General features: G+C 47.3%; 1 protein-coding gene and 1 non-coding gene across 3 annotated transcripts; both read left to right on the top strand.

The window, feature by feature from the left end:
- The first annotated feature begins 443 nt into the window (after positions 1–443).
- SLC1A6 (solute carrier family 1 member 6) lies at positions 444–26,702 on the top strand. Of its 2 annotated transcripts, XM_043464422.1 has the most exons (11): positions 562–579; positions 729–779; positions 9,211–9,422; positions 10,548–10,685; positions 12,429–12,633; positions 13,956–13,998; positions 14,412–14,755; positions 19,656–19,889; positions 21,139–21,333; positions 23,907–24,041; positions 26,356–26,702. In XM_043464422.1, the coding sequence occupies exons 3-11, from the start codon at positions 9,218–9,220 to the stop codon at positions 26,549–26,551; spliced, it is 1,695 nt and encodes a 564-aa protein (XP_043320357.1). In that variant the 5' UTR covers positions 562–579; positions 729–779; positions 9,211–9,217; the 3' UTR covers positions 26,552–26,702. The 2 variants fall into 2 exon arrangements, with proteins under 2 accessions (XP_043320358.1, XP_043320357.1); XM_043464423.1 differs by lacking the exon at positions 729–779 and having other exon boundaries at positions 444–579.
- On the top strand, positions 6,733–6,839 carry LOC122441045. The gene has a single exon (XR_006269190.1). It is a non-coding gene; the product is annotated as a U6 spliceosomal RNA (small nuclear RNA).
- Positions 26,703–27,570: the final 868 nt, after the last annotated feature.

Genomic DNA, 27,570 nt, shown 5'->3' with positions numbered 1-27,570 from the left:
CAAGCTCACACAGCGGCCAACTGGCCAAAGATGGAGCGTGCACCCGGAGGGAGAAGCCGGGCAGCCGAGTCCACGCCGCGCCTTCCCTAGACCTCCGCTGAGGATGCGGGCGCGGGCCCAGTGATGCCGAGGCCTGGTCCCAGCGCTCTCCAGGGATGGTCGGGAGTCTGGAGGGCTCGGAGGCGCGGCTCCGAGCTGGGGGCGGGGGCTAGATGCGAGAGAGGCCACTCACCCCTCCCCAAACACGCGGTGCCCTTTCTCCCGCGCGGCTGCGGAGCCTGGGCTGGGCGCGGGGGAGGCGGGGGTTATCCCGGAGGGGATCCCGCCCCCCCCACCTCCAACTGCCCGGCGCCCCCACACCCACGTGAACGCGGGGCCGGCGCGGATCCCACCAGCTGCACTGCGCGTCGCGGCTCCGCGCCGGTACCTCGGCCTTTTTGGTTCTGGAGCGGGCGCTGCGCGGTCTCTGGCGGGTCCCCGCTGCCCCGGCCGGGCGCTTCGCTGGGCTCCGGCACCTGCATCCCCGCGCAGCGCGCAGGCGGACGCGCGGGCAGGCCGCCCCCGCCGCTCCTGGCGCTGGTGAGTGCGAGCCCCGCGGCTCCGCGAGGGCGGGGGCTCTGAGATTTTGGGCAGGCGGGATCCGGGGCCGGCTGGGCCTATCATGGGGGCAGGCGGGTGGGGCCCCCCTTTCGCCCATCTTCTCATCTCTCGGCTGCTCTTTGTCTCAGCTGCTCCCTGCCCCGTGGAGTCGTAGCCTCCGCTCCTCTCCTGTAGCCTTGGTGAGTTTCCTGTCTCCTTGGTTACCCATCTCCGCTCTTGTCCATCCTGTCCCTCTAATCCTTGGCCTCTACCCGTGGCCACGTTTCCGTCTTTGCCTGATACCTGGTCCCTTTCCAAGGCTTGGTTCCCTTCCCCATCAGGGGGTTTATTCCTCCAATCCGGAGGGACCTGGCTGTGACTGAGACGTTGGCCACCGCTGCGGGGGGACTGGGTCCGAATTTGTATGAGAGGTGGTGGTGGTGATGGTGTGTGAGACCGAATTTTGAGTAGGAGTGCCAACCCACAGAGATGTGTGAGGCTGAATGTTTAAATGTGGGGAGGAATTTCGATGTCTGAAGTTTTGTGTCTTGTGTCCCAAGTTGTGTGTGTGTGTGTGTATTATGCATCTGTCTGTATAGAGCTTCATTTACAAGGGGAGTTGTGCAAGATCCTGAAGGGGTGTGTGTGTGTGTGTATGGAGCTGTGTGTCTGGGGAGGACTGTGGGGTTTTGTGTCTGATGGCGTGCATGAATGTCAAGTGTGTGTATGTTTGTGTGTGTAGGAATTGTATGACATGCTGCACGAATAGGGCTGCATTTCTTTTTTTTTTTAATTGAAGTAAAGCTGATGTACAATATTACATAAATTACAGGTATACAATACAGTAGGGGTTTCCCAGGTGGCACAGTGGTAAAGAATCTGCCTGCCAAACTGGAGATGCGGGTTTGATCCCTGGGTCAGGAAGAACCGCAGGAGAAGGAAGTGAATCCGCTCCAGTATTTTTGCCTGGAAAATCCCATGGACAGAGGAGCCTGGTGGGTTACAGTCCATGGGGTCGCAAAGAGTTGGGCACAACTGAGTGACTGAGCACCCATACAATATAGTGATTCACAATTTTTAAAGATTTACTTCATTCATAGTTATTACGAAGTGTTGGCTATATTCCCTATGTTGTACAATATATCCTTATATCCTATTTTATACACAATAGTTTGTACATACAACTTCCTACCCCTGAGTTGCAGCTCCCCCCTTCACTCTTCCCACTGGTAACCACTAATTTGTCCTCTATACCTGTGAGTCTGTCTCTCTAGTTTGTTGTGTTTTCTAGATTCCACATATAAGTAATATGCAGTGTTTGTCTTTCTCTGTCTGACTTATTTCACTTAGTAAAATGCCTGGAGTTGCATTTCGGAGGTTGTGTGTGTTGTATGTCGAACAGTTCTGTGTGTGTGAGACTGTGTGTCTTTGTGCAGTTGTGTATATGTCAGTTGTACACAAGACGTGTGTGAGGTTGTGTGTTCAAGTGTGTGTGTGTAGTGTATGTGATTTCCTCCTTCTCTCCCTTCACTCACTCCTCAGGCTAGCAGAGTATTGAGATAAAATGTATGGAAAGCATCCTCGTTTGCCCACTGTAGTTTGCTTCAGCTTTAGAATGTAGAAGTTCCTACTTCTCCTCCTTGGTTCTGAGAGAAGGGTGGCTTTCACATCTCATCACATCTGAAAGTCTGGAGGTTGGGGGAAGCAGGTGGGGCCCTTGTCTTTGAACTGCAGATACTGGGGACACTGGGAGGGTCATTTCCTTATTAGGAGCCTAAGAAGCAGGGCCAAGAGAAGGCCCAGGACCAGGAAAGACTAGGCAAGAGAGAACAGATTGTGAGGGGAGAAGCCCCCAGGGGTCCAAGAGAGACTGAGAAGGGGCCAAGTGGAGGCCAAATTCCTGGGAAAAACCAGTTCAAGTCAAGTATTGCTTGGCAAGTAATGCAGTTAGGACTGAGCAAGACTGATGAGAAGACTCTCTTTCCTGTCAATGTTTTTCTCTGTCTTCAGTCATATGTCTGTTGCATTGATGCTTTTTATTAACCGTGGTTGTCATCTGTTTCATGCTCACTAGGTGCTCTTCTAAGTGTCACATGAATCGAGTCATCAAATCACATAGAAAGTGACCAGGTCCTGCAAGGTGGAGTTGGATTTGAAACAAAGAGCTCATGTGTGTTCTTCCTTTAGGTCAGGGTTCTGCAAAAATTTTCAGTAAAGGACCAAAAACACTGTATGGACATCCATAAGATCTCTTTTGTCCAAACAACCCAACTCCACCACTGTAGCATGAAAATAGCTGTAGAGAATAAAGAAATGAGCATGGCTATGTGCCAATAAAACTTTATTTACAAAAACAAGCAGCGGGCCAGAGTTGACCCTTGGACAATGGCTTGTCCATCCCTGCTGTTTCTCTTAAGGAAGACACAGGAAATAGACAAACTGACTTTGGATTTTTTGTGATGAGTTCACATCTCAGCCGAATAATTCCTTTCAACCCATGGGCAAGCATCACAGTACTTCTTGGTGACTGGGAACATGCATCTTAGAGATGAGAGAGTAATCACACATTTGGTTTCCTGTCTGGGATTTTTCACAGCCAGCTGAAAAACACCATCGTGATTTCAAGATCCTTTGGAGCAAGATCCCAACTGGGGTTTGACTTTGGAACTAGGACTTAGAGCTGAAGGAAGCAGAGCCTGGAAAGCTGAGGCAGTTACCCTATCCCTGGGATATGCAGGCTGCATAAGAGGACAAGAAAGGCAGTGATCTCAGAAGTAGCTGCTCAGCCAGTGGCTGCACCCCTCCCCCCAACCCCAAAAAAAGTTCAGGGAACCACCTACTGGCCTATCTCTGATAGTTTCCCACTTGATCTGGATGGATTCAGGCACTGGGGTTGGGATTAGCGCTTGGGGAAAGGATGGCGAGGAGAAGAATCTGAAACCATGATCAGAGAGTAGCTGAGGAAAGCCAAGTTCTACAGTCATCCAGGCAACCTGAATATACACAGCTCAGCACAGGATACAATATTTACTGCCTTCCTTTGGTTTGGAGAGTGTTTTTTTCCCTCTAGGAGTCAGATGAATCTAGTGTGCCTGTCAGAAAACTGACAGCACACTCGAAAAGGGGAGTTGAAAATTAAGAACTATTTATAAGGTTAAACCAGTAAAGTTGGTGCAACACTCAGGGAGCAGCAAGAATATGGGAGTGGCAGGGAGGGAGCAAGAGGGAGACCTGGAGAAAGCTGTGGCTGTAACAAAAATAGTCTTTATTATTTTTAAAATTGAAATACATATTGATATATAACATTGGATACATTTAAGATGTACACCTTGTTGTTTTGATATATTTGTAAGTTGTATAATATTGGTTTGGCCTGAAAAGTTCCTTTGGGTTTTCCCATATAACGTTATGGAAAAATCTGAGTGAACTTTTTGGCCAACACAGAAACATGATTGCCAGTGTAGCAATAGCATTTTTATCATGCCAAGGGAGCCACAAACCCTCAGTGGGAAAAGATACTGTCTTTAACAAATGATGTTGGGAAAGCTGGTTAAACACGTGCAGAATAATAAAATCTGACCCCCATTTTATACTGGGCTTCCCTGGTGGCTCAGGGGTAAATAATCTGCCTGCCAATGCGGGAGATGTAGGTTTGATGCCTGGGTTGGGAAGATCACTTCGAGAAGGAAATGGCAACCCATTCCAGGATTCTCGTCTGGGAAATCCTATGGACAGAGGAGCCTGGTGGGCTACAGTCCGTGGAGTCACAAAAGAGTTGGACGTGAATCAGTGACTAAACAACAATTTTATGCCACTTACAAAAGTTAACTTGAAATGAGTTCAGTTCAGTTCAGTCACTCAGTTGTGTCCGACTCTTCGTGACCCCATGGACTGCAGCACGCCAGGCCTCCCTGTCCATCACCAACTCCCGGAGTTTACTCAAACTCATGTCCATTGAGTCGGTGATGCCATCCAACCATCTCATCCTCTGTCGTCCGCTTTTCCTCCTGCCTTCAATCTTTCCCAGAATCAGGATCTTTTCCAGTTAGTCAGTTCTTTGCATCAGGTGGCCAAAGGATTGGAGTTTCAGCTTCAGCATCAGTCCTTCTGATGAACATTCAGGACTGATTTCCTTTAGGATGGACTGGTTGGATCTCCTTGCAGTCCAAGGGACTCTCAAGAGTCTCTCCAACACCACAGTTCAAAAGCATCAATTCTTCTGTGCTCAGCTTTCTTTTTAGTTCACCTCTCACATCCATACATGACTATTGGAAAAACCATAGCTTTGACTAGATGGACCTTTGTTGGAAAGGTAATGTCTCTGCTTTTTAATATAGGTTGGTCATAGCTTTTCTTCCAAGGAGCAAGCATCTTTTAGTTTCATGGCTGCAGTCACCATCTGCAGTGATTTTGGAGCCCCCCAAAATAAAGTCCCTCACTGTTTCCCCATCTATTTTCCATGAAGCAATGGGACCGGATAGATTAATTGAATGGATATAAGACTTAAATATATGACCTGAAACCATAAAACTGTTAGAAGAAAATGTTAGAAAGAAGTTCCCCTACACTGGTCCCATCAATGAGGTTTTTTTTTTTTTTTTTTGATATGACAGCAAAAACACAAACAAAAGCAAAAATCAACAAGTGGTACTACATCAAACTTAAAAGCTTCTGTATGCAAAAAAACCAAAACCAAAACAACAGCAAAATGAAAAGGCAATCTACAGAAGGGGAGAAAAACTTTGTAGATCATACATTGGATAGGGGTTAATATCCAAAATATATAAAGATCTCATACAACTCAATAAGAAAAATCAATCTGAAAAATGGGTAGAGGAACTAGATAGTCATTTTCCAAAGAAGATGTCCAAATGTCCGACAGCTGCAGAAGATTGTCTGATGGGAGCTGTGGCCTTATGTCAAGGAATATGTGCCTGTGTGTGTGCTCACTTGTGTCCAACTCTTTGCTGCCCCATGGACTGTAGCCTGTCAGGCTCCTCTGTCTAGGGGATTTTCCAGGCAAGAATACTGGAGTGGGTTGCCGTTTCCTCTTCCAGGGGATCTTCCTGACCCAAGGATCGAACCCACATCTCTTGTGCCTCCTGCATTGGCAGGTGGGTTCCTCACTACTGCATCATCTGGGAAGCCAGTCACTGCCAAACATGAGGCTGGCAGGGGGAGCTGGAAGAATGCTCCATCTCCATCTTTTCCCACTTTCCATTCTGCTGTTTTCCACTGGCCTAACTGAAATGGCAAGGGAGCCTGGGCAATGCTATCTCTAGTGGTTAGCCTTTTGCCTGGGAATGAATCTAGAGGGATAACAGAATTTCCAGTATGCCTATGATAGGGCCACTGCCACTTGCTGTGAGGTTATATAGGCAAGTCTGCTTATCTTTCCAGATTAGGAGGTGCCCAGGGCCCACAATACTTTTAGGGACCATGCAAACGTTTATGCTTATTTTTTTTTTTTGCTGAGCCTCATGGCATGTGGGATCTTAGTTCCTTGACCAGAGAACAAACCCATGCTCCCCGAAAAGTGGAAGGCAGAATCTTAACCACTGAACCACCAGGGAAATTCCTGTTTGTGCTTCTTTTAAAATTACAATAAAGAATTTAACTTTCCAGGTTGAAGAAAATGTTTTAATATATAATATTAATATATTCATTTAAAAAACTGGAGTGAAATGTACACAGAACAACTATCCATTTTAAAATGGCATTTAGTGGCATTTAGTTCGTTTGCAACTTTGTACAGCAATCACCTTTATCAAGCTCCAAAATAATATATTCACTTTTATACCAATGCAGTTGTAAAATATTTTTTAGAAGTTTATTTATTTTTAATTAAAGGATAATTGCAATATTGTGTTGGTTTCTGCCATATATCAACATGAATCAGCCCTAGGTATACATATGTGCCCTCCCTATTGAACCTCCTTTCAACCTCCCACCCACCCCATCACACCCCTGTAGGTTAATTTTGATGTATGTTTTAATGGAGGAAGGGACCACAAAGGCAAATGTTCCTCAGACTCATGAAAGTCACAATTTCCAGGCTGCCCTGTTCTTATATGGTATTGGTAAAAGGATAGGTAAGTTTTAATTTCTGTATGCATTTTATTTAATGTGTATTAAAATATAATCAGCATTTCAGTGCTCGCTTTGGCAGCACATATACTAAAATTGGAACGATACAGAGAAGATTAGCATGGCCCCTGTGCAAGGATGACACACAAATTCGTGAAGCGTTCCATATTTTTCCAGATCTGAAAGAGACACATGCACCCCAATGTTCATCACAGCACTGTTTATAATAGCCAGGACATGGAAGCAACCTAGATGCCCATCAGCAGACGAATGGATAAGGAAGCTGTGGTACATATACACCATGGAATATTACTCAGCCATTAAAAAGAATTCATTTGAATCAGTTCTAATGAGATGGATGAAACTGGAGCCCATTATACAGAGTGAAGTAAGCCAGGAAGATAAAGACCAATACAGCATACTAACACATATATATGGAATTTAGAAAGATGGTAATGATAACCCTATATGCAAAACAGAAAAAGAGACACAGATGTACGGAACAGACTTTTGGACTCTGTGGGAGAAGGCGAGGGTGGGATGTTTCAAGAGAACAGCATCGAAACATGTTTATTATCTAGGGTGAAACAGATCACTAGCCCAGGCTGGATGCATGAGGTAAGTGCTCTGGCCTGGTGCACTGGGAAGACCCAGAGGAATCGGGTGGAGAGGGAGGTGGGAGGGGGGATGGGGATGGGGAATACATGTAAATCCATGGCTGATTCATGTCAATGTATGACAAAACCCACTACAATATTGTAAAGTAGTTAGCCTCCAATTAATAAAAATAAATGGAAAAAAAATAAAAAAATATAATCAGCATTTCAAGTAATAATCTAAGTTTTCCAGTTTACATTTATTTGTTTTCTTTTTAACTTTTAATTTTGTATTGGAGTATAGCCAATTAACAATGTTGTGATAGTTTCAGGTGAAGAGCAAAGGGACTCAGCCATCCATGTATTCATTCTTCCCCAAACTCCCTTCCCGTCCAGGCTGCTGCATATCATTGAGCAGAGTTCCCTGTGCTATACAGTAGGGCCTTGTTGGTTATCCATTTTAAATATAGCAGAGTGTACATGTCCATCCCAAACTCCCTAACTATCCCTTCCCCCCAACTTTCCCCAGCGGCACCTGTACGTTAATTCTCTAAGTCTGTGAGCCTTTCTGTTTTGTGAGTTCCCTTGTAGATTCATTAGATAAGTAAGTAAAACGACATGTGCTTAGTCGTGTCCGACTCTTTGCGATCCTATGGACCGTAGCCCGCCAAGCTCCTCTGTCTATGGAATTCTCCAGGCAAGAATACTGGAGTGGGTTGCCGTGCCCTCCTCCAGGCGATCTTCCCAACGCAGGGATCAAACCCATGTCTCCTGCATTAGCAGATGGGTTCTTTACCACTAGCGCCACCTGGGAAGTGACATGGATTTGGCTGAATGTAAAGTGAAGAGATGGAAATCTGAAGTTTGGGAAACAGTATCTGGTACCCCAGAGTGACTCTGAACGTCCCATTTTTGTTAAAAAAAAAGGATCCTGAGGAGGTGCTGGGGTCACGAAAGATCACCATTTTCATCCCATGGGACTCTCTCTCTCCCTGTTGCCCACTTGGGCATTCACACAGAGGAGCTCCGTTTATTGGGCACCAATAAATGCAGGCATCTGCTGATTCTGTCGTGGAAAGCCCATTTGGTGGCACCTCTCATGCTTCCCGGGTGACTCAGTGGTAAAGAATCTGCCTGCAGTGCTGGAGATGCAGGAGACATGGGTTTGATCCCTGGGTCAAGAAGATCCCCGGAGCAGGAAATGGCAATCCACTCCAGTATTCTTGCCTGGGGGATCCGATGGACGAGGAGCCTGGTGGGCTACAGTGCATGGAGTGGCAAAGAGTCGGACATGGCTGAGCACAGCAGAGCAACTAGGCCAAACATGAAATCGCGTTAATTTGGGGTGCTAGCCCCAAAGTACCTTGTTTAAGGCTCTTTGTGAAACTGGTGCTTGGCAGCGGCTTGTTAGTCTGGTTTGTGAGCCGGGGAAGCTCCCAGTTACTTGTAACGATCTTGTAAGAAGGTAAAGAGTCTGCCTGCAATTTGGTAGACCCAGGTTCGATGGGTTGGGAAGATCATCCCTGGGTCAGGAAGATTGCCTGAAGGAGGAAATGACAACCCACTCCAGTATTTTTGCCTGGAGAACTCCTTGGACAGAGGAGCTTGGTGGGCTACAGTCCATCTGGTCTCAAAGAGTTGGACAGGACTGAGCCATTAACACTTTCACTTTTCGTGAACTAAGGAGGGGGCCAGAGATACAGAATGGCAAAATTGTCCCTGAAATTGTGATCAGCTTCTTTTTCTCTCCCACCCATGCCTGGGAGTGGTTCTGGAGATCTTGATCCTTGAACTCCAGACGGTGTTCTCAGGCAGCCCAGCATGGGCACATCCCCCTGGTCCCGCTGTCTCCCGGAGTTCCTCACCAGCTTTTTCTGCCCTTCCCTTTCTACCCACATTCGCCTTCTGTCTCATCCCTCACCAGGCCTGCTCCCTCTGTCCCCCACAGATAGACGATGAGCAGCCATGGCAACAGCCTCTTTCTGCGGGAGAGTGGCCAGCGGCTGGGCCGGGTGGGCTGGCTGCAGCGGCTGCAGGAGAGCCTGCAGCAGAGAGCGCTGCGCACGCGCCTGCGCCTCCAGACCATGACGCGCGAGCACGTGTTCCGATTCCTGCGCAGGAATGCCTTCATCCTGCTGACCGTCAGCGCCGTGGTCATTGGTGAGTCACGGGAGGGGCGGGCTCTGCCCTTGGAGGCAGAGGACTCGAGGGATACCCCCTGCACTCACGTTTCTTCCCTCCACTTACTTATTCTCACCTGCACGCGTGCCCAAGTCCACCATTCTGCCTCCCCATGATTACACAAATGGGTACACACTCCTGCAAACACGGCTGTGTATGCAATGTCTCATGGATATGCAAGTGTACGCACATGCATAAATATACACTATTCAAATGCACACTTTCTGCATATGAACACACAACGTATACTTTCTGCATGTGAACACAGACATGAACACATTTTTATGAATGCACAAAATTTACAGGTGCAAACACGTAAACACACACTTGTACACCTATAGTAGAACTTACAAACATGTTCACACACACACATGCATTATTCTGCTCACACATGGGCTCACTGGAAAGCTTAAATACGTGTATACCCCCATGCTTGAAAACAGTAACACACACATATATAAGTCACACCTAGGTGCACATGTAGGAAAAACATGCACGTCTCATGTATGTGGGCCCTCACATACAGGCACAGATACATATGCACAAGTGACATGGTGTTTAGCTGCTAAGTCATGTCCAACTCTTCTGTGACCCCATGTACTGTAGCCTGCCAGACTCCTCTGTCCATGGAATTTCCCAGGCAAGAACACTGGAGTGGGTTGCCATTTCCTTCTCCAGGGGATCTTCCCGACCCAGGGATCGAACCCGAATGTCCTGCACTGGCAGGTGGAATTCTTTACCACTGAGTCACCAAGGAAGCCAACACATACAAGTAACACCTATACGCACACATAGGAAAGACATGTACATGTCATGTACATGGGCCCTCATATACAGGCACAGATACATGTGCACAAGTGAGCATACACTGTCGCATATGTGTACATAGGTACACAGGAGTGTGTGTAGACATACACACACATGCCAAAGCAGTAGCACATAAATTCATTCATTCCACAATGTACACACCAACACACACTCATCGAATGTTTCTCTTTTCTTTTATCTCCATCCGCACACACACAGACCCTTCTTGGGATGGATGGCCCTCCTTGGGGCTCAGTGACCAAATTCAACTCTATGCACCCTTCATTCTGGCCCTAGGGGTCAGCCTGGCCTTTGCCCTGCGCCCATACCAGCTCAGCTACCGCCAGATCAAGTACTTCTCTTTCCCTGGAGAGCTCCTCATGAGGATGCTGCAGATGCTGGTGCTGCCCCTCATTGTCTCCAGCCTGGTCACAGGTGAGAGAACCCAGGCTGGGGCTGGCCTCCAAGACCCATCTGAGTCCAGGCTCACACCTTGAGCCAAGGCTGTTCCAAGCATGGGACCACCTCCCCAACTCAGGACCTCAAACATGGAGCATGCACCTCTCTCTGAGTCCTTGACCAAAGCCCCAGTCCTAATCAGAGCTGGGTTCTAGAACCCGTATGACCTAGATGACTTATCTCAGTAATGTTCCTGTACTTTTCCTTGGAGGTAAAATACCAGCCTGTTGGGGGCTTAGAGATGAAGGGAAGGCTGTTGTGGGGCCGCCAGGAAAGGTACCTGGGATATGGTGTGGATGGTCATGGAGTGGGCTGTGGATGAAGGTGTTTGAGACAGAGGTTACAAAATAGTGGGTGGAGAAAGTGAAAGTGAAAGTCGCTCAGTTGTGTCTGACTGTTTGTGACCACACGGACTATACAGTCCTTGGGATTCTGCAGACCAGAATACTGGAGTGGGTAGCCTTTCCTTTCTCGAGGGGATCTTCCCAGCCCAGGGATCGAACGCAGGTCTCCTGCATTACAGGTGGATTCTTTACCAAATGAGCCACAAGGGAAGCCCTGGTGGGTGGAGGGTAGGATGGAAGTATAGACGGCCTATGCAGGGCTTGGTAAACTGTTGCTATGAAGGGCCAGGGAGAACACATTTTCAGTTTCAAGGGCCATGTGGTCTCTGTTGCAACTCTTCACCTCTCTTGTGCAAAAGCAGCAGCAGATTAGTAAGTAAACAAATGGGCATTGTTGTGTTCCAATAAAACTTTATTTACAGATATAGGCAGCAGGCCATATTTGGCCCACGAGTGGTCAGTGCCCAAGCACCAGCTTTGGGGGGTGGGGTGGTGACGCTAAAGGCATAGAAGAATGATTTCTTGGGTTGGGTTTCCCTAACTGCAGAGCCTGAGATGGGGATATTTGCACAAGTGATTTATTGAGGGATAAAATAGCTTTCAAGAGAAACCTATGAGGAAGTGAGATGAGCAGGATGGGGTGGATAAGGAAGCTAAGCAGACATAGCTTCAGAGGAAGGCGGGTCTCTCAGCCTGATCCCATGGGGAGCTCTGGAGAACGGTTAACACTACAGAATCGTTCTCCACAACTCTGCCTCCCTCTAAATCAAAGGAGCTGAGCTTTTGAATCCCTGTACCAATCAGTCATTTCTCCCAGCCTCCCCTGGGGCCTTTGTGGGTGAGCAAGCTCCTGCTGTGCTGACAGCAATGTTCAAGAGAAGGGGCAAGCATGAGTCGTTAGCAGCCAGCATGCCCAGCTGTGGAAAGATCGATGTATCAGCCTGGTAAAGGGTGTCTGGATGGGGTACCAAACGTATATACTACACACAGATAGTGTATAGTGAGGTGGGTTGAAGGGAGGTGTGATTCTTGGGGTGGATAGTAGGATAAAGTGAGGAATGCAAATGAAGTTATGGTGCAAAATAGGGGTAATTAGAGGATGGAGTAGGGGTTGAAAATGTTGGCTTGGAGTAGAAGGAAGGTTAGTGAAGTGGTGCTTGGGATAAAGGATGGAGTGGAAGGTGTATTTGGAACACAGAATGGGAGTTGGAGGATGGCAATGTGGGTGGAAGGACGGGGGTGGGTCATGGGAGGAGGGTCGGGTCACGGGAGGAGGGTTGGTTGTGGCAGTATGGGGACTGAGGAGCTAGTGGATGGGAGAGCGGGTGGTGGGGTGTGGATGGGGATCCTCGGGGCTTCATCACCTGTCCTCCAGGTATGGCATCCCTGGATAACAAGGCAACAGGGCGGATGGGGATGCGGGCAGCTGTGTACTACATGGTGACCACGGTCATCGCAGTCTTCATCGGCATTCTCATGGTCACCATCATCCACCCTGGGAAGGGCTCCAAGGAGGGGCTGCACCGAGAGGGTCGGATCGAGACCATCCCCACGGCTGATGCCTTCATGGACCTGGTCAGGTGACGTCCTTTCTAATGTTGATGGGAATTCCAGCCCTACGTGTAACAACCTTTACTCATGGGGAGGCCTGTGGGGAGACAGGCGGACCCAGTCAGGAAATACAACACCCAAGTTGAGCCTAGTTTTAGAATAATAGTGCGTGCTCAGTCATGTCCGACTCTTTTTGTGAGTTCCTGGACTGTAGGTAGCCTGCCAAGCTCCTATGGCCATGGACTTTTTCAGGCAAGAATACTGGAGTGGGTTGCTGTTTCCTTCTCCTGGGGATCTTACCGACCTAGGGATTGAACCTACATCTCTTATGTCTCCTGCATTGGCAGGCAGATTCTTTACCACTGGTGCCCACCTGGGTTTTCTTGGCACCCAATTTCTGTCCTGGGTGGTGGTGGTGGTTTAGTCACTAAGTTGTGTCTGACTCTTTTGCGACCCTGTGAACTATAGCTCACTATAGTGAGGCTCTCAGAACTATAGGCTCTTCTGTCCATGGAATTTCCCAGGCAAGAATACTGGAGTGGGTTGCCATTTCCTTCTTCAGGGAATCTTCTCGACTCAGGGATGGAACCTGGGTCTCCTGCATTGCAGGTGGATTCTTTGCTGACTGAACCACCAGGGAAGCCCACAAATCCCCTGAGATTGATTTTGCTTTCTTCCAGAATGTGGTCTTTTGATCCTTAGGCTCAGAAAGCTGTAGTTGCATCTTCTTGGTATGGACTCAGGACAAATGGTTTTTGTTTGGTATTCCAGAGATGCACTGGAAGGTGAATAATTCTCTTGGAGTAGCAAGATTTTGCCTGCCAGTGTCAAGACTGGCCACAGGTCTCCCCTAGTGACTTAATTTGGGGAAAGCTAGTGTTGGAAGAGTTCAGGAGCTTTCTGTGTTGTTTTGGAGACATCACTGTATGTGAAGTCCCTGAGATGGCATAGTATCTTAACCTAGGGCTCAGACAGACTGAATTTGAGGTCCATCTACCCCTCCCCCCGAGTTAGCAGCTGTGTGGCGTTGGGTAACTTACATAAGTCTTTTTGCTTTGGTTTCTTTGTATGTAAAATGGGGGAGAATCAGTAATACTTTTAGGGTTATGTGCATTCATGCATGCTTAATCGCTCCGTCATGTCTGAGTCTTTTTGACCCCATGGACTGTAGCCTGACAAGTTCCTCTGTCCATGGGATTCTCCAGGGTTAGTGTGATGTTTAAATCAGATCCTAGAGGAAGGCACTTAGCTCAGTGTTCAAATGTTGTCCGCTGTTATTATTATTGCTATGATCACTCTAGATTCTTTTCCAAGGTCTAACCACGTCCGTTTATCTGATGTTTTTCTGCAGAAACATGTTTCCGCCCAACCTTGTGGAGGCCTGCTTCAAACAGGTCAGGGGGAAAGACATTGTCTGATCAAGGAGGTTTGGGGGGTTGGGGGAGCTTGCTGCTGAGTGAATGGTCCAGGAGTGAGGGATGGGAAGAAGGACAGGACAGAGTACTGTTCAGGGTTTTTGGAAGAGTCTGAAAGGAAGAATGTGCTTCCTAATGGTGTGGTGATCAAGGGAAGGTTAGAGACAAGGACTTAGGCCAACCCACGGCTGCCTGGGGATGGTAATGGAGAAGGATCCAGGGCTTCTGATCATACATTGTTGAGGAGACAGGCCCCCAAAATCTGTCTGAACATTGCTCATGCAAAATCTATACTCATTCTCCCATGCACTGGTTGTTCACTTCCTCATTTATTTATTGATGCACTCAATCTACTATGCATTCATCTGTGGCCTGATATCTCCATATTTCAGTTTAAGACGCAGTACAGCACGAGGCTGGTAACCAGGACTGTCGTGAGGACAGACAATGGGTCTGAGCTGGGCACCTCTATGCCGCCATTGTCCTCACTGGAGAATGGGACCGGACTCCTGGAAAACGTCACGCGAGCCTTGGGCGCCCTGCAGGAGGTGCTGAGCTTTGAGGAGACCGTGCCTGTGCCTGGCTCAGCCAATGGCATCAACGCCTTGGGCCTTGTGGTCTTCTCAGTGGCCTTCGGGCTGGTCATTGGCGGCATGAAGCACAAGGGCCGAGTCCTGCGGGACTTCTTCGACAGCCTCAATGAGGCTATTATGAGGCTGGTGGGCATCATTATCTGGTGAGTGCTGGGCTGTGATGGGGGCAGGGAGTGATGGTGATGGTACATGGGAAGGATGTCAGGACCGGGAAGTCAGGCTGTGGGTTAGCTACTGAAATGGTTGTGGGGAGCCTTTGGCCAAAGTCATCTATATATGTGTTGGTTAATTCACTCACCCACTCATTTATTCACTCCTTTGTGCAATGGTTTATTCACTCATTCACTCCCCTATTCATCTATGTATTCACTCATCTATTCATTTGCACTCATGCTTCTGTGCGTTGTTCATTCACTTCATCATTCATCTATTCATCTGCTCATTCTTCTGTGGATTAGCCACATTATCCATTCACTCATTTATTTATGTATCTTCATTCTTCTATGCATTGGTTTATTCATTTCCTCATTCATTTGTTCATTTTTCTGTGCATAAGGTAATTGACTCATTCATATATTCATTCACTAACTCATCCATGCATTAGTTAATCCATTAATTAATTGTTTGATTGATTTCCTCACTAAGTCATTTATTCATTCAGACTCATCTTTGACTGACTTGTTTATCTCTACATTTGTTATTCTATCATTCAATCAAATATTCCCTGCATTCATTCATCTGTTTGCTTAACCCACTCATTCATTCACACACCCATCATTCATGTTTCATTTGCTCATTTTCTTATTCATTTATCCACTCTCTAATTATTCCTTAATTGACACATTCATTCATTCACTCTTTAAATCCCATCACTCTTTCAGCAGACATTTTCCCAGGCGGACTTTGTTTCGAACTCTGGAATACAGAGATAACTTGAATTCAGTCCTTGTCTTCAAAGAGCTCGCAAAGTCTTAGAGGAGACAGATGCATATTAGATAAATATGATACAAGGTTGAAGGTTCTAGAGTCAAGAGACATTTAGAAAGTATAGGGAATATGATTGACAGAGCCATGGATAAAGAAGATGTGGTACTTACACACAATGGAATATTACTCAGCCATTAAAAAGAATGACATAATGCCATTTGCAGCAACATGAGACCTAGAGAATGTCATACTGAGTGAAGTCAGTCAGAGAAAGAGAAAAACATGACATCCCATATATGTGGAATCTAAAAAGAAATGATACAAATGATCTTACTTACAAAACAGAAAAAACCTCTCAGACTAAGAAAACGAAATTATGATTATCAGGGGACAGGATAGTAAGGGAGTTGGGGATGGACCTGTACACACTGCTGTATTGAAAGTGGATAACCAGCAAGGACCTCCTGTGGAGCACATGGAACTCTGCTCATTGTGACATGGCAGTCTGGGTGGGAGGGGAGTTTGGGGGAGAATGGATACATGTATGTGTGTGGCTAAGTCCCTTTGCCATTCACCTGAAACTACCACAGAATGGTTAATCGGCTAGACCCAGTACAAAATAAAAGCTTCAAAAGAAAAAAATAGCATAGGGAATGCAGAAAAGTGAGCCGCCAGTGAAGTATATGCAGTGAACTCTGCCTGGGAGGGTGAGGAGAAAGTCATGGAGAAGTCCACCTCTTAGTTGGGTCTTGAAAGGTGAGTAGGAGTCCAACAGGACATGAAGAAGGAAGAGGTACTTCAAGCAGAGGGAACAGAACATGCAAAGCTTGAAGGAATCTGAGTTGTCTGGGGAATGGTGAGGAATTCAAGAAGGTGAGACCATACGTTGGGAATAGTGGTGGAAGATGTGAACAAGGCTGTCTTCCCAAATTGGGGAAGAGTTTGTCCATCCTCCCAAATCAGGTGAAAGTGGCTGAGAGGGGCTTGGGGCTAAGCTGAGAGCTTGGGAAAGCATCAGGGTGCAGAGTGTCTATTTGTATCTTGAGCAAAGAAGTAAGGCCTGGGGACTGGGGTCGGGAGAGACAGTAATGAGTGCTCGCAGCATCTACTGTTTCTTCACTATTCAGAACTTAGCACTAAAATATTTAAAGAAATTGATTTCAAATGAAAATTAAAGGGCAAATGTTAAAAAAAATTTTTTTGATTAAAAACAAAAGTCATGGATACAGAGTGGTCTCCCCAGCCAGGCTCAAGGTGGTCTCTGCCTTGTAATTCAGTTGGCATTCTTTGAAAACAAATTATTTATTTCTGGCTGAGCTGGGTCTTTGTTGCTGTACACGGGCTTTCCCTAGTTGCGGCGAGTGGGGGCCACGCTGCAGCTGGGCACAGGCTTCTCACTGTGGTGGCTTCCTTTGTTGCAGAACATGGGCTCCAGGGCAAGTTGAGCACCCTTCGGTAGTTGTGGCCCGCTGGGCTCAGTAGTTGCAGCCTGCGGTGTCTAGAGTGCAGGCTCATTACTTGTGGCCCATGGGCTCAGTTGCCCCGCAGCATGCGGGATCTTCCTGAATCAGGGACTGAACTGATGTCCCTTGAATTGCAAGGCAGATTTTTAACCACTGGACCACCAGGGAAGCCCCGGTTGTCACCCTTTTTCAAGTGCTGTTACTTCAAGAGATTACGACAAAAAATAGACAAAGCAAAACCCAAGAAGGAAAGCAAAACAGGACTGGAAGTAGGTATAAGAGAAGGAAGCAAAAAACTTACAACATAAATATATTAAAGTGAATCCAGGACTGAACCAGAAGACTCTTAGTATGTTTGTATGCATTGCACATAACCACTTTGTCATTAGGAACAAAAGTTTCAGAAGTGGAGGGGACGGGGATTGTGGGGCCAGTAAGGTCACTCCACTGTGTTCACAATTGGGGTTCTGAGGCTGCACAGGAGGGAGAAGTCCCCCTCTCCCCTTTCTTACCCACTTGGGTCCAGTTAACCCCATGAGGTCCAATGCCCTGGAGCCCTCCAGCTGCTTTTCCAAGATCTCAACTTAGCTTGGAAGGGAAGCTTATCAAGGATAAGCAAGAAGATTGAAAAGAAGTATTGAAAACTCAACTGAATTGGGAACCGTGAGTTTTATAGTGGTATTTGGCATGTTTTGGAAAATATCCATATGTCACAATAGTAAAGAATCTGCCTGCCAATGCGGGAGATGCAGGAGTTGCAGGTTCAATCCCCGGGTTTGGAAGATCCCCTAGAGTAGGAAATGGCAACCCACTCCAGTATTCTAGCCTGGAAAATTTCATGGGTAGAGGAGCCTGGTGGGTTTCATTCCATGGGATCACAAAGAGTCAGACATGACTGAGCAAGCACGCACGTACACTATATGTGCCAGGTAGCTGAGTATGGAAGGAAAGAAATCATGTACAGTTGATCCAGATTTGAGGAATTTTGCAGAAGATGAGAAGGAAGGATGGAGGTGAGGAGTTTGGGAATATTCCTAGACACAGAGTTGGAGACAATTCAGCAATCACCCACCAGGGCTAACCTTGAGCTCAGAAATGTCTGAAGGTGTCTCCTGTATCCTTATTTCCACAGCCTAAGCTTGGGTCTCATCATTTCTGTTCTAAGCTGTTGCACCAACTTCCCAAGTGGTCCTCACCTCCTCTAGTACATCCTCCATGACAATGAACAAGTGTAGACTTCAATTTCTAAAGAGAGAATTAACAGAGGAAGCCAGGTGATGGGTTAATTAGGGCACTGTTGGCAGAAACTCATAAAACTAAGCAATGAGCTGATTTGAGGGGAAAACAGGTGAGCCCCTGATGAACTTGCTTCTTCTGTCTCCTCCACTATCTTTTTAACTCACTGCTCCAGTCACACTGGTCTTCTCTCTGCTCCTCCTATACTCCTAGCTCACATTCACCTCTGGGTCTTTGCACTGTTCCTGCAGTGCTTTCCCCTCAGATATGCATGGTTGCTTTTCATCATTCAGGTCTCAGTGCAAATGTCACCTCTTCCAAGAAGCCCTCCCTGACCACTCCTTCTTAGAGCCCCACTCAAAAGTGACTCTCTTTTGCAGCTATCACACACTGAGGTTTTTAATGACATATTTCTCTGTGTGCTGCTTATTTCACCCATTTGAATGTAAATACCAAGAGGGCAGGGACCATGTGACTGGAACACAGTAGGTGCTCAATGGATATTTGCTGAGAAAATGAATAAATAGGTAATTTAATAAGACAGGTTGTTTATAGTTCATTTTTATTGGCATATAGTTGGTTTACAATGTTGTGTTAGTTTCAGATGTACAGCAGAGTGAGTCAGTTATATACAATATACATAGATATATCCACTCTTTTTTAGATTCTGTTACCATGTAGGTCATCACAGAGTACTGAACAGAGTTCCCTGTGCTATACAGTAGGTTTTTATTCAGTTCAGTTCAGTCGCTCAGTCGTGTCCGACTCTTGTCCATTTTATATATAGTAGTGTGCATATGTTAATCCCACTCTTCCAATTTATTCCTCCCTTTTCACTTTGGGAACCATAAGTTTGTTATTTACATCTGCAACACAATTTCTGTTTTGTAAATAGGTTCATTTGTACCATTTGTAAAGATTCCACATATATGTGATATCATAGGATATTTGAGAGAGACTGTTTTGAGATGTCTGTGGGAAATCCAGGTGAAATAGCTCAGGGCTGGTGAATGAGTGAGGATAAGCACTTTTAGGGAAGAGAATAGGGACATACGAGTTACAAATATGGGAAATGAGGGAAGTTAGAGGGTCAGAGATAGGGAGTATCTGGGCACAGCCTCAGGAAGAAGTCCTGAAGACAGCGATTATTGGGAGGTCTTTGAACTGGGGGGTGACTGAAGGAGAGCCCTTGTGAGAGTATATCTTGGAGTTGCAGGACTGAGGCTGAGCTGTGGATAAGCAGGAAGAAAAGAGGGGATATGTTCATGGAAACCTGCCCCATAGGTTATTGTGTGGGGGAGGTTGGAGGGGAGTCAGGTGCTGTATGGTGGGTGTTGCCTGGCTCCAGGGTCTATATGGGCTGCTAGTGCCAGGGGAGGTCATGAGGAAGGCCTGACAGGTGTCTGGCTTGGCCCAGGTATGCACCCGTGGGTATCCTGTTCCTGATTGCTGGCAAGATCTTAGAGATGGAAGACATGGCTGTCCTGGGGGGTCAGCTGGGCATGTACACCCTGACTGTCATCGTGGGTTTGTTCGTTCATGCCTGTGGTATCCTGCCTCTCATCTACTTCCTCATCACACACCGGAACCCTTTCCCCTTCATTGGAGGAATACTGCAGGCTCTCATCACCGCCATGGGCACGTCTTCCAGGTATGACCTTGACCTCCACTGCTGGTGCCTTTCCTAGCTTCACTCTTTGTCTTTCCCAGGATCTCCTGGGAGTCCTGCCCTCTCTACCACTTCAGAACCTCATCTGGGCTATTGAGTAGTGTCAGTGGCTCTTTGAAGGTGGCTCAAGATCTCCTGGAGGAGGAAATGGCAATCCACTCCAGTATTATTGACTGAACAATCCCCTGGACAGAGGAGCCTGGCAGGCTACAGTCCATAGGGTCACAAAGAGTCAGACATGACTGAAGTGATTAGCACCCAACACCTGGGCACTGATCTTTGTCATGTGCTGGCTTTTGTGACTCTTTTCCCCTCTTTTTCTGTTTCTCTATTTAATATGGACAGAGAGCCAGCTACCAATTTTGAGGTTAGGACAAAGGTTCCAACATGCCTCCTGATCTCAGTCATTTTCTAGCTCATAGGGTCTCATCTTGCCTTGAGATGGCCTCTGGGAGATCTCTTGGCTTCTTTTATTTTGTGGTTTCAGGGGGTTCATAAGAAGCTCCCCTTTCTCCCATCAACCAAATTCAAAACAGTCTGAGATGTATCACTAGAGCCAACCAGATGGAAGAAGAATATAATTTTTATTGCTTATACACTGAAGAATGTGCCTCTTGATCTGTGGTCGAGTAGGATTGGCTCGCTTGTACCTCCAGAATTAAACTCACCAGGTTGCCACAGGCATGGATACCTAAACATCCTCTCTGTGGGTCCAAGCTTCTCTTTGCATGATATAAAGATGACCAGACAGAGCACATGTTTTATGGATCAGCTGATTCCAAGTGGGGAGAAAGACTGAGAAGGCTAGTATAGCTGAGGTCAGTCCCCAAGTAAACACGGGAAGTGGGGAATAGGAGTCTTCTGTAATACCCTTCTCTTAGCCCTGAGAGGTGGTAACTTAGAAGACCTTTCCTCTTCTTTCTGGGAGTGGATAGTTAGAGTGAACTAGTGGCATGAACCAGTGACCTGAATTAGTGTGTAGTAAGTAGCCTTAAGCTATTGACTTTAGGTGGGTCAAGAGACCTGAGCCTGGGGGATGTCACTGCTGTGTGCTCCCTGTGTCATGAAGAGTCCCTCTTCCCCACGCACAGTTATCAGCCCCTGAAATGTTATACATCTGCCATCTTCCCCTCACTCTAGTTCCCAGCCTGCCTCCCAACGTTCTCAAGGGGAGCCCTCCTTGGGCCCATGACTACCCCCTATCCTCAGCCCCTGGGGCTCTCTTCCCCAGCTCTGCGACACTGCCCATCACCTTCCGCTGTCTGGAGGAGGGCCTCGGTGTGGACCGCCGCATCACCAGGTTCGTACTGCCCGTGGGGGCCACCGTCAACATGGACGGCACTGCCCTCTATGAGGCCCTGGCCGCCATCTTCATCGCCCAAGTCAACAACTACGAGCTCAACCTGGGCCAGATCACAACTATCAGGTGAGTTGGCCTTGGCTGGAATCTGCCACCAGGTGAGACCTGAGAAGTCATTAGCTTGGCTAGGGGGGGGGGGCGTGGATGGTGTTGGAGGGAAGGGAGCCTTTGTATATTGGATGGGGGTGTGTGTTGGGGGCTGCAGGAAAAAAATAAGACATGGTTCCTGTACTCAGGGAAGATCTAGTCTAAGGAAAAGACACTGATGATAGTAATGCTGATGACAGTGATGATGATGATGGTGTAGATTATGTTGGTGATAGTGGAGATGATGTGGATGGTGTTGATCATGGTGGTGGTGGTGATAATGGTTTTGGTGGTGACGATGATGGCCAACATTTATGAAATTCTTGCCATGTACCATCTCAGTCACTCCATGGACTGTACCCCATGGACTGTAGCCTGCCAGGCTCCTCTGTCCATGGGATTCTCCATGGGATTCTCCAGGCAAGAATACGGGAGTGGGTTGCCATGCCCTCCGCGTGATCTTCCCAGGGATCGAGTCTATATCTCTTACATCTACTGCATTGGCAGGTGGGTTCTTACCACTAGCACCACCTGGGAGACCCAGCAGCTTCCCACTAGCTGTCTTATTAACACCTGGTGGTGTGTATATATTGATGCTACTCTCTCAGTTCGTTAGCCTACTCTTGATTCAGTCTGACCCTCTACTTGGTGGTGGACCACCATCTCTTTCATTTTCTAGGTGTCATACATTTTAGTTTTCCTAAGCCATATAATGTAAGTGTATATGTTTTTTCACTCACTCAGTGCCATAGATGGTTTCTTCTTTTGACTCTAAACGTAGCCCACCTTCCAGAGTGTCCTTCCTGGCATTAGGACCTCTCTCTACTGACCCACCTACTTCTAGCACATGGGTGTGTGGGGGACTCAAGCTTCTGCTTCATGGCTGCTGCCCCAGTTGATTCTTCTGCCCTCTTCCAGCCCCCAGAGGCGGCTGGTTAAATCCTTGCTTTTACACCTAGGGAGACTAAAGGAGCAAAGAAAGAAACGTTGAGGAAACTGCAGAGAGTGTTGGGATCACCTCTCACATTGCTCTCTCTGGGTGAGGCACGGGGTGGCATGGGTTTGTTGTTGGTTAGTTGCTCAGTTGTGTTTGACTCTTTGCGACACCCCCGGCCTATAGCCCACCAGGCTGCTCTGTCCATAGGATTCTCCAGGCAAGAATACTGGAGTGGGTTGCCACTTCCTCCTCCAGGGGATCTTCCCGACCCAGGGATCGAACCCATGTATCCTGCCTTGCAGGTGACTTCTTTGCCACTGAACCACGAGGGAAGCAGGGTGGCATGGGTGTGACATCCCTAAACACTCATGCCATGCTGACTGCTTGCTTTCCTTTGCATCTGTGGACAAAAAATGTCGCTGGTCTTTTCAGTAAACAAAGGTTGTCACCCTGCCATCAGCTATTGGCCTCTGCAGCTGCCCCCAAAGGTGCCCCTTGGGGGCAATTCAGGATGGAGCAAAGCAGACTACTGGCCCTGAATAGTTCAGATGCCCATCTGGAAATGATATCAATGGGCCAGACTCTTGTATTGTCCCATACATAGAAAAGCACTCAAATCACTGGCTTGAGATGTCTGGTGTTTTTAATTTAAATCTTAATTGGAGGATGATTTTTAAAATTGCTTTTTAATTTTTATTGGAATGATAATTGCTTTACAATGCTGTGTTGGTTTCTGCTGTATGACAGTGTGGACCAGCTATAAGTAAATGCAGATCCCCTCCATTGGAGCCCCCCTCCCACTCTCCCTCCCCCCACCCCAGCCCTCTATGTCTCCACAGAGGCACTGAGCAGAGCTCCTTGTGGTACACGGCAGCTTCCCACTAGCTATCTGTGTCACACAGGGTAGTGTATATATATCAGGGCTACCCTTCCTGTTTTTTTTAATTTTTATTTTTGTGTTTAGCAGTAATCTGTTAGAGGTTTCCTGACAAGTTTTTATTTTTTTCTCTTTTTTTTTTTTTCAACAAAAACTCCTTCGTCCTTAACCTCTTCAGACCCTTTCCTCAGAGGTACCAGAGTGGCTGTCACTCTGGCTCGGTAAGGTCCTGGAATAAAACGTAACTCTCAGCGTATCTGGTGGCTCCGTGGTGAAGAATCTGCCTGCCAGTGCAGGAGATGGGGGTTTGATTCCTGGGTTGGGAAGATCCCCTGGAGAAGGAAATGGCAACTCACTCCAGTATTCTTGCCTGGGAAATACCATGGAGAGAGGAGCCTGGTGGGCAGCGGTCCATGGGGTTGCAAAGAGTCAGACACAACTGAGCAACTAAACAACAACAACAACAACAACAAAAACAACTCAGCTTAAAAAAAAAAACCCACCTGCTCTTGCATCTGCAATATGAACTGTCTAAAACGTCCATCATTGGATGAAACTCCAGCCAGATCCCAATAAAAGACGAGGGTGTATGTCTGCACTGGCTTTCTATAAAAGTCGCTTTGGATTTGCTCTTCATTTTGGGGATCTGACGCCTTCCCTTCTTTTGTGTCTCTCCTAACTCTCCCTCATTTCTCCCTTCCCCCTGCCTGCATCCCTGTGTCCTCTCTCCCCCTGCAGTATCACAGCTACTGCAGCCAGCGTTGGGGCTGCTGGCATCCCCCAGGCAGGTCTGGTCACCATGGTGATTGTGCTCACCTCGGTCGGCCTGCCCACTGAAGACATCACACTCATCATCGCTGTGGACTGGTTCCTGTGAGTGTTCTTCAGACTCTTCTACTCTCTCTCCTCAAATCCCCTGCTTTCCCTGTAGGACTCCCAATGATTGGGCTCTTATTCCAGCAAGGACAGAACTTTAGAATTTTAGAATCAAAAGAGGGCCTTGGAGAACATCCCGAGCAGTATGGACCCCAAATTCCATAGAGTTAATAGTTGGAAGTAGGGAAGTAAGCCACGAGGGGCTTTACCCATCTTCCAGAAAAGCCCCATGGTACCTGCCTTGTGTAGAAATCACAAAAAGAAGGTGATCCATGGGGCAGAGCTGACTTGCAAATTTTAAAAAAAAATTCTCAACTTTTATTTTAAAAATTTTATTTATTTATTTGACTGTGCCAAGTCTTAGCTGGGGCATGCGGGTCTTCTAGCTTTGTTATGGTATTTGAACTCTTAGTTTTGGCATGTGGGATCTAGTTCCCTGACCAGGAATTGAACCTGGGCCCCCTGCTTTGGAAGTGAAGAGTCTTAGCCACTGGACCACCAGAGAAGTCCCTCAACTTTTGTGTGTGTGTTCATGTCCCCTCAGTTGCGTCCGACTCTTTGTGACCCCATGGACGGTAGCCCTCCAGGCTCCTCTGTCCATGGGACTCTTCAGGCAAGAATACTGGAGTGGCTTACCATGCCCTCCTCCAGGAGTTCTTCCTGATCTAAGGATTGAACCCCTCCCTATCTCTTATGTCTCCTACACTGGCAGGCAGATTCTTTACCACTAGTGCCACTGGCGGAGCCCCCCTCAACTTTTATTTTTTAATTAATTATTTTTGGCTGTGCTGCCGAGCTTGTTGAATCTTAGTTCCTTGACTGGGGATTGAACCCAAGCCCTGGAAGTGAAATCTGAGTTCTAACAACTGGAATGCCAGGGAATTTCCTCAACTTTTAATAATAGGAGGTTTACATATAAAAATCTGGACTTTTACCTCCACCTTGGTGCTCTTGCCTGGATCTCACTCCCATTTAGACAGTTTCCAGCAGGGTCTTATTTACTCACAGTGGTTACCTTCCTCATTCTGTATGCTGTTCAGCTCATAACCCCTAATTTTCTTTTTTAAAATGAATTAATTTACTTAAAAAATTGGAGTTTAATTGCTTTACAATGTTTCTGCTGTCCAGCAACATGAATCGGCTGCAGGTGTACATATATCCTTTCCCTCCTTGCCCCTCCCTCCTGCCCCTCCCTCCTTTCCCCTCCCTCCTTCCCCCTCCCTCCTTCCCCCTCCCTCCTTCCCCCTCCCTCCTTCCCCCTCCCTCCTTTCCCCTCCCTCCTTTCCCTCCCTCCTTTCCCCTCCCTCCTTCCCCCTCCCTCCTTTTCCTCCCTCCTTTCCCCTCCCTCCTTCCCCCTCCCTCCTTTCCCCTCCCTCCTGCCCCTCTAGGTTATCACAGAGCACTGCCCTGTGCTACACGGCAGGTTCCCAGTTCAGTTCAGTTCAGTCACTTAGTCATGTCTGACTCTTTGCCACCCCATGGACTGCAGCACGCCAGGCCTCCCTGTCCATCACCAACTCCTGGAGTTTACTCAAACTCATGTCCATCGAGTCAGTGTTGCCATCCAACCGTCTCATCCTTTGTCATCCCCTTCTCTTCCCACCTTCAATCTTTCCCAGCATCAGGGTCTTTTCAAATGAATCAGTTCTTCACATCAGGTGGCCAAAGTATTGGAATTTCAGCTTCAACATCAGTCCTTCCAGTGAATATTCAGGACTGATTTTCTTTAGGATGGACTGGTTGGATCTCCTTGCAGTCTAAGGGACTCTCAAGAGTCCAACACCACAGTTTAAAAACATCAATTCTTTGGCGCTCAGCTTTCTGTATAGCCCAACTCTCACATCCATACATGACTACTGGAAAAACCATAGCTTTGACTAGATGGACCTTTGTTGGCAAAGTACTGTCTCTGTTTTTGGTTCCCACTAGCTATCTATTTTACACAAAGTTGTGTATATATGTCGGTGCTACTGTCTCAACTCATCCCACCCTCTTTCCCCCGCTGTGTCCACGTGTCCATTCTCTGCATCTGTGTTTCTATTCCTGCCCTGCAAATAAGTTCATCAGTACCACTTTTCTAGATTCCATATATATGTCCATACCCCTAATTTGCTATATCATACATTTACGTTAAAAAAGAATTGCACTGCTGAGAACTAATATGAGCACATCAGAGCTTGGTCCAACCTGTGTTGGACTGGAGTGTGAGCCCTGACTCCAGGGCATGAGGAGCCCCCAGCTGCTGCACCGTCTGTGTGGAGTGCCTCAAGCCTTGATTAATGGCGGCTTCTCTCTCCCCTCCCCTCTGCAGTGACCGACTTCGCACAATGACCAATGTGCTGGGGGACTCTATCGGAGCAGCCGTCATTGAACATCTGTCTCAGCGGGAGCTGGAGCTGCAGGAAGCTGAACTCACCCTCCCCAGCCTGGGGAAGCCCTACAAGTCGCTCATGGCCCATGAGAAAGGGGCGTCCAGGGGGCGGGGAGGAAATGAGAGTGCCATGTGAGAGCCCCCTGCTCTGCCACCCAGAGAGGAAGGAAGGGAGTCTGGGAGGGGGTTCCTGGGGAAGAACCACTGCCAGAGTGACTGTGCACTGAACACACATGTTCTTTCCAGAGTGTTTGGGGGGAAACTGAGATAAAGGAGCAGGAATGAAAGATGTCTAAGGTGTCTGTTTCTCTCTGGGCATATACTGAAAATTTGTGGGGGAGGCCATGAGCAAGGCAGAGGAGGAGGTCTTTGCCCTGGGATTAGGGGTAAGAGAAGCTTCAGGTTCAACAAGATGACAGGTCAGCTCATGTTCCTCATTTTCTCAAAGAGTGGTGGAACTCAAGAAGGTCAACTACTGTTCCTCAGTGTTGTTGTTGTTCAGTTGCTTAGTTGTGTCCAACTCTGCGACTCTGTAGACTGAAGCACAACCAGGCTCCTCTGTCTTCCACTGTCTCCCAAAGTTTGCTCAAATTCATGTCCATTGGATTGGTGATGCTATCTAACCATCTCAACCTCTGCTGCCTGCTCTTGCTTTTTCCTTCAATCTTTCCCAGCATCAGGGTCTTTTCCAATGAGTCTGCCCTTTGCATCAGGTGGCCAAAATATTGGAGCTTCAGCATCAGTTGTTCAAGTGTATATTCAGTGTTGATTTCCTTTAGGATTGACTGGTTTGAGCTCCTTCTTGTCCAAGGGACTCTCAAGATTCTTCTCCAGAACCACAGTTCCAAAACATAAACTTTTTGGTGCTCAGCCTTCTTCATGGTTCAACTCTCACATCCGTACATGACTACTGGAAAAATGATAGCTTTGACTATATGGACTTTTGTTGACAAACTGGTGTCTCTGCTTTTTAATACACTGTCTAGCTTTAAAACAATATCCATGGCCTCTGTGTGGGGAGTCCCCATGACCACCTTCAGATTTGATGATATACCAGAAGGACTCATAGAACTTGAAAAAGCTGGGATACTCTCATTTATGGTTTACTGCACTGAAAAGAGACACTGAAATCAGCAAAGGCAAAAGATGCAGGGG

The sequence above is a fragment of the Cervus canadensis genome, chromosome 4 (genome assembly GCF_019320065.1).
Source record: "Cervus canadensis isolate Bull #8, Minnesota chromosome 4, ASM1932006v1, whole genome shotgun sequence".
Classification (NCBI taxonomy): domain Eukaryota; kingdom Metazoa; phylum Chordata; class Mammalia; order Artiodactyla; family Cervidae; genus Cervus; species Cervus canadensis.
The sequence above is the reverse complement of the archived record's forward strand: the minus strand, read 5'-3'. Positions and strand labels throughout refer to the sequence as shown.

What these genes read in the sequence shown, in the direction of transcription:
- SLC1A6 (XM_043464423.1), top strand. Translation starts at nt 9,218, where the DNA reads ATGAGCAGCCATGGCAACAGCCTCTTTCTGCGGGAGAGTGGCCAGCGG. An exon ending in GCCTTCATGGACCTGGTCAG is followed by an intron (nt 12,634 to 13,955) that starts GTGACGTCCTTT and finishes GTTTTTCTGCAG; the next exon opens with AAACATGTTTCCGCCCAACC. An exon ending in CTGGTGGGCATCATTATCTG is followed by an intron (nt 14,756 to 19,655) that starts GTGAGTGCTGGG and finishes GGCTTGGCCCAG; the next exon opens with GTATGCACCCGTGGGTATCC.